This window comes from Anarrhichthys ocellatus, unplaced genomic scaffold (assembly GCF_004355925.1).
Source record: "Anarrhichthys ocellatus isolate YVR2014 unplaced genomic scaffold, GSC_Weel_1.0 scaffold17, whole genome shotgun sequence".
Lineage (NCBI taxonomy): Eukaryota > Metazoa > Chordata > Actinopteri > Perciformes > Anarhichadidae > Anarrhichthys > Anarrhichthys ocellatus.
In genome coordinates this window covers 1,127,632-1,134,397 of record NW_022280047.1, presented here as the reverse complement: position 1 = coordinate 1,134,397, position 6,766 = coordinate 1,127,632, and the positions used below count along the sequence as shown (strand labels likewise).

Sequence of the window (6,766 nt, the reverse complement as noted above, 5' to 3'; positions counted from 1 at the left end):
AAAAAAAAAAAAAAAAAAAAAAAAAAAAAAAAAAAAAAAAAACTATATTAATGTGTAAAATCTATGAGCATTAAAAACCTGTGTTGAGAGATGGGCAGGTTAAAGCATTAGGTGAAAATTTACCATAATCTACACACTTTTTACAATTAATTACATAGGAACTTTCAACTAATTAACATAGAGTTTGTAAGAGTAATCAGAGGTAGCGAGGTCACAAGCCTATATAAATAGACTTTTTTTTCTGAGGGGAGGAAAGCTATACAGACAAAAAAATAAAACGTACCCACTGAACACAGTGTTCAGTCTAAAACACCCTCTCCTTACACCCCCCCCCCCCCCCCCCCCCCCCCCCCCCCCTTAAACTACCCATCCAACCCAACCCCCCTCCACAAGAAAAATCCCAAGACTTTCCAGTTTAAACATTCACTGAAACATTACAAGTTCTTTAAGTAAATCAAGTACCTCGAAGGGGTTTGTCTTTCCAACCAGGATTCATTCCTGGGAGTACTAGCAGGCAAAACCAACAACAATGAAAATCCACCCTGTATCACTGCGAGCAGCCATAGAGAGAGACTTTGAGTATTTGTGGTCTGTAAAACAAAAACTTAATCCAATGTCATCCCACCATTTCTTTCAGGACTTTCAGTTAAAGCATGGAGATGGTCCCAACCCCAGTTACCCCTCCGTTCACACACAGATCCCCATCACCAACATAAAGGATATAAAGCTGTCAGGGTTAAAAATAATCTTTTTGCTGAATTATTGCCAGTATTGTTTGCACGGGTTTTTGGTCAAGATAGCACTGGAGTACAGAGGGGACTCTTGAGTTGATCAGTTTGAGGAGCAATCTGAAAAGCTCAAAAAGGGTAGTAGAGAGAAAGGCTGCTGAGGGGCATGAGGTGAGGGGGGGCTCGACTTTACATCAGCAGCCACATTCACATTTGACAGACTTGCAATGCAGACCAGAAGTCGTGCCACACCATCATGGCTTTGTGACTTTGGCGAGAGACGGAAATAATTTGTCCCTCCAGAACTCCTGAGAGGTGAGCAGACGTCGCTTGATATAAATGATGACATGATCCTTGCATCAACAAGTTCCCACCGTCACCAAGAGCCCACTGTGGCTAACAGCTATATCATCCACTAAGCCGGGGCTTCGTAAACTGGAATTCATATGAAGGGAACTGTGAGTGTCTGCGTGTGAATGTGTGCATGTGCGTTTCTTTGCTGTTGAGATGGAAAAAAAAGGTAGAGGTTTTTTTTTTTTTTTTTTTTCTATATCCCAGAGTTCTTTGGCTTGATGTGTTTCTAAGAAGGTGAGGTGTGCATCCTCAGGTGACTGATGAGGTTACGCTGCTGGGTAAACTTCCCCCCGCATAGCTGGCATTCATACGGCTTCTCCCCAGAGTGGACACGCATGTGCTCTGTCAGACGGTACTGGCGCGTGAAGCGCATGCCACACTCTTCACACGCAAACGGCTTGAGGCCGAGGTGGCTGCGCATGTGGCGTGTCATGGTGCCCCTCTGGGTAAACATTTTGCCACAGATGTTGCAGGGAAAAGGCCTGGTCAGCCAATGGCTCTTTTCGTGTTGCCTCAGCGTCGCCGGGTCTTTGTAGCTCTTACTGCAGACTGTGCACTTGAACGGACGCGCTTCGGAGCCAAAGTTGGAGGGGCCCACGGCTGCAGAGAGGTCCTCTGCCTCCTCCTCATCCTCCTCTTTCACGAAGGTCCCTCCCTCCTCTTTAATGTAGAGCTCGTCCTCGTTGTGCGTCTCCACGTGGGCATTGAGCTGCTCAGAACTGGGGAAGCCCTTACCGCAGGGAATGCACACATAGAGGTTGTCTCCGAACGCTGGTTCAAAACCTTCCTGCCGGTAGACGTAGTTGGCGCTGTGGTGTCCCCCTCCTGTTCCCCCTCGACCCCCTGCACTCTCTCCATCACTTTGCCCGCTCTCGTCAGTGTGGTCCTGGCCGTTCTCTCCACCGTCTTCCTCATCTTTACATTGAAAGGCCTGGTCAGAGGAGCGGCCATCTTTAGGACCCACAATCACCCCATTAACCAGGGGCCTTGCGTGATCTTCAGACTTCAACCCTGACGCCTCTTTCTTAGGCCATTCGTTCTTGCGAGCACCCTGTCGGGATTTCTTCTGGGGCGGGGGGCCATCGGGCTGGTTTTGGGTTTCCTCTGAGGCTTTAGAGGAGGAGTTGAGATCCGTGGTCTCTGAGCCACAGTTGTCCACACCTGGTAGGGTGGTAGAGGAGTCATCCAGTGAGGCACTGTTGGTTGTGGATACTGAGGCAGATTGAGGGGACTCTTGGGAGTTGCTGTGTGGGCTGAGGGCATCAGTGGCTGTGCCCGCCGAGGGAGGGCTCTTCTTGGACAGGTCCAGTCCAAGGTCTGGCTCCCCGGCACTTCCTCCACTGCTGAGGTTACCGTTACTGCTGCCATTCCCCCCATTTCCATTCCTCCCAGAGCTGCCAACAAACATTTCGTCGTCTGAGAGCTTGTCCCGAAGGCCTTCATCTGGCTGCGGCTGGTCGGCATCGGAAGGGGTCGGAGGATAGTGGTTTTTGGGGCCAGCAGGGGTAGAAGTGGAAAGGCGCTGGTTGTTGAGGCGTAAGCGGCTAAGGGGAGCTGGAGTGGAGGGTTTACCTGGCAGGGGTTTCCCACCACTGCGCTTAAGCTTTTTTCTGCACAGAGCAGCGAGGTCATGGAGCTGGAGGTAGCTGGCTGCGGTTAAGAGGGCACTGAAGTTCTGCTCACTGCTCTGGTCCACCGAGGACAGGAGCTTCCCAGTGTAGATGAAGTCCAGAACTTGTCTGAATACAGAGGGGTTAACCATCTCTGTGTCGAGGTTAATGAGGTTGTCGTGGAGGACCAAAGATTTGAAGTAGATGCTGCTCGCAGCCAGGATGTTCTTGTGGGCACGAAAGAGTGCATTCTCCACCACGATGATAACATCACAGAGGAACCCCTTGGCTCTCTGCTGGTTGAGTTGCAGCAGCAGTTGTTTGGCATGATTTGGCAGTTCCATTTCCACCTTCCTTCTGTCTCTCTCTCTCTCTTCCTACACGAGCACCACCTGAAGCTGGAAGAGAGAAATGAAAAAAGGTGGTTAACTTTACATTTTAGACGTGAAGAATTAAGCTTAGTTTATACTCGCTGTAGTGAAGCCGGCGCGAGTGCAAGAAAATGCTGTCAAAATACACGCGACTGTCACAAATAGTTCACTTATAAAACTTATTGTACCCCCCTCTGGCATTTCGAAGAAAAGTGCAGCGCACAGGGCATAGAGTATAAACCCACCGTCTGCGGAGGCTTGCGCTAAAGCTTTAGACTGTTAGGATAAATGACGAGTTGTTCAATACAGCGTGTACACACCAGAGTAAAGGAAGTGAAAGAAGTGTAGTGGTCTTTGACAGATCGCACAAAATGTTTTCACACTCAAGTCGAGTAGAGTAGATGCCCAAAACATCGACCAAGAAATGTGTTGTACCAGGTAGTTGTACCGAGAGAGCTTTACTGTAAAGAAGCAGTGTGTTTTCTGCACAATCTTGGTTTAATTTCTAGTTTCAGTAGGATTAAAATTAAATACAGGTTGACAGTTACACTTCTGGCAAGTCTGACACATTAAACAATTGAACTGTGTTGCGACTATTGAATACATCAATATAAGCTTTTAGCTCTGACAAGGAAATTAGCAAACTGTCAGCACAGCGTGCGACATAATCACACGGCACCCGAGAAACTGGAACCCTTCCCTTCCTCTTAACTTCCTTTTTAAACAAATTGCAACCCCATGTGTATCAAGTTCTAATACACATTGCCACTGTTCTGGTACAAAAGCCAAATGGGCGGAGAAGAGCAAAGGGTAAAGTAACTACTTTTCCAAGGTGCCCGTCCCCTCTGTTTTAGGTGTGGTTGCCCTCTTTGGAAACTCGGCCCACTCTAGTCTCCATTAGGTCATGGTAATGTCAGCCCTGCCCCATTGTCTAGAGGTGGGGGTCGGTGCCACAGCAGGGCCGGGGGGAGGGATTAGGTGACACCTGAGCAGGTAAAACTACACAGGAGCAAGGGCAGAGGAGGGTGGGGGGGATGCGGCTCAAAGACAAGGAAAGCAACACCTGATCCTCCGGAGAGGCCCTCATTTATGGAATTAGGACAGATGAATCTCATTCAGTGTTAGACTACATAGTGATGACCTACTACAGACCACAGTGCTCTACTTCTAGTCTAACACTGAAAACACTATTCATTGTAAAGAAATGTACTGCACTACATTCATAGAGCCGATCCACAGCTCAGGTGTGACGCAACAGTAGCAGTGTGCTTTAGTCAGAGCAGTTGGGTGTGTTTAACATGTTTAAAACCCCTGGGCATGCTGGGAAAATGGACACAACTTTAATGCCCCTGATCAGAGCAGGGTATACTGTATTACAGGAGATTACACAGTAATGCAGAGAAATGCTTAACTTGAGCCGTAAATACATGTGAAAATGCACCATTTGGAAACGGTGCCAACCTAGAGATTTGCTGAGAATCATGTTTGATTCCTGAACTCAGCTAGAAGCATCGAAGTGGCAAGCCTGGGGGCAAAGACACACGACTGAGCTCGGTTTCTCAAAACACCTCCTCTGAAATAAGCATCACACTATTCTTAAACAAAGCCTTAAATGTATACTGACCGGGCCCTACATTCCCTACACAAGACTCTGATGTGTGATAAATAACTCTCACAGGGTGAGAAGTGTATACTGGAGATGGCTGGCTGATGTATCAAATCCGGCTCTGTTGGAACAGTCAGGCTGGCTGATACAATCAGCCGGAGTGATCATTAGTCTCAGGTCCAGGCCTGGGCTTGCCTCCTCTGCTTTGACACTTCTACTCATGGTCTTCTTCTTCTTCTTCTTCCTCCCCTCCCCCATCTTTCCTCTGCTGCTCTCCTCTCCATTCTCTCCCACCCTCACCGGGCATGCAGACACATCCCATCCCCAACGTGAATTACAACGAGCTATTCCGGAATACGTAACCCAGATCTGCAGTTAATTGCAGAGTGTGCTACAGGGGTGCGCGTGGCACTGAACGGAGGGGAGGGCTGCTAGACAAAGAAGGGCCTCTGCTATGATGCCAGCCAGGAAGCCATATATCAGTCAAGACTCTCCCTTAACACACACACACACACACACACACACACACACACACACACACACACACCTCTGCAGGCTTTATGGGGGGGATTCAAGAAGCTTTTCCAGCAGGCCGACATAAAAAGGGGGCTGGGCTCTAAGTGGAGAAGCTAGCTCAGGAAGAAGAAGAAAAAAAAAAAAAAAAAAAAAAAGGGCCCCCCCCCCCCCCTTCCTTTCTCCACCCCCCCCCCACACATCTACCCTCTCTCCCCCTGGCCCCTCCAGTGCTCTGCTGTGCCGGCTGGATTCCAGGGAGCTGCTAATGGATTACGGCTGATCTATATGCAGCAAGGGTGGGACACGTGTAGGCCCAGCTCCCCTTCCAATGGTGCTGCCCAGGAAAGCAGGCTTAATACCACAGGAGACGGACAGGCCCGCGCTATCATGGCAGCTCTCCATCTGGGAGTGCACGGGCGCTCTGTGCCGTTTGTAGAGACATAAGCAACACAGCATCTAGGGCTGGTGCTGATTTTAAATCAGGGATGGATGCGCCATTAGTGAGGTGACACTACTGAGGTTTCCAGTATAGAGGATGACTAGTTCATTTGCATGATGTAATTGGTTGGCAGCATTTTCTGCAGGGTTGGCCCTTTCTTAGCCCTCTGCAAAGGATGGCAGGGAGGTTGAGAGATGCCAACATAGCCGACGAGGAGGGCCGCGAGAAACATTACTCGCTGAACAAATATTGCACCACATACCAACCAAAGACAGCTCCGGGCTCGCACAGCGCACCAGGGTAGACGTTGCCCTTCGAGCACAAGCACGGGATCAGCTTACCTTGGCTACAGTACTAACCTTTTCAAAAAAACAGACCATGGTGTAATGATAGAGGGCAAACCTCATTTTAAAAAACACAGCACTCCACTGCTTTGCCTCAACCTTGGCTTGTGCCAGGTGCCTGCTGATGAGGAGATTAGCGGACAGGGGTGTTTACAACGATTTGACAGTGATCTGATCAGGATGACAAAATCCACGTGCCGATCCACCACGAGAGACCGAAAACTGGAGCGTGACAAAGTTCCCCTCGGTGGTGAATTAATATGGTTACATCAGCGATCTGGATGATCTGGTTCTACACTATTTGAGACTGCATTCTGCACCCAAGGAGTTTATGATTAAACAGCGAGTTAGTGAACTTTTCAGAGTCCTAGTCCATGCAGCGACTGGGAGAGCAGTGGGCTGTGGCACTGTGGTAGAGAGCCAGGAGAAGAGAGCAGAGGTGAGGTGAAGTCCTGTGGCGCAATAACAAAACACACCCCACTGCCGCGAAAGCTCACCTGCTAAAACAACCAATACAAAACATGTTCTACCTGGGCTCGTCCGTCATGGCGATTCCTTTATTAAAACGATATACAGCAGTGACTTTGTATTAAAAAAAGAAAAAAAAAAAAGAAAAAAAAAAAAAAAATGTGCAGGTGCTCAAGCTGTGGGCGTGCAGGTGAAGACTGTTTGAGGCAGACAGAGGAAGGGAGCCAATAATGTACACAAGCAAAAGGCCTCCCTGAGTGTGCACACTCACAGAGACAGTGCGCACACACACACACACACACACACACACACACACACACACACACACAC

The 6,766-nt window shown here is 48.8% G+C and overlaps 1 protein-coding gene across 1 annotated transcript in view; it reads right to left on the bottom strand.

Moving 5' to 3' along the window:
- Window positions 1–356: 356 nt before the first annotated feature.
- hic2 (hypermethylated in cancer 2) overlaps window positions 357–6,766 on the bottom strand; it is a 12,326-nt gene continuing 5,916 nt past the window's right edge. Inside the window, exon 2 of the mRNA XM_031856738.1 lies at window positions 357–3,090. Coding sequence (XP_031712598.1) covers window positions 1,309–3,036 — 1,728 coding nt within the window. The 5' untranslated portion in view covers window positions 3,037–3,090 and the 3' untranslated portion in view covers window positions 357–1,308. The remainder of the gene's footprint in view (window positions 3,091–6,766) is intronic.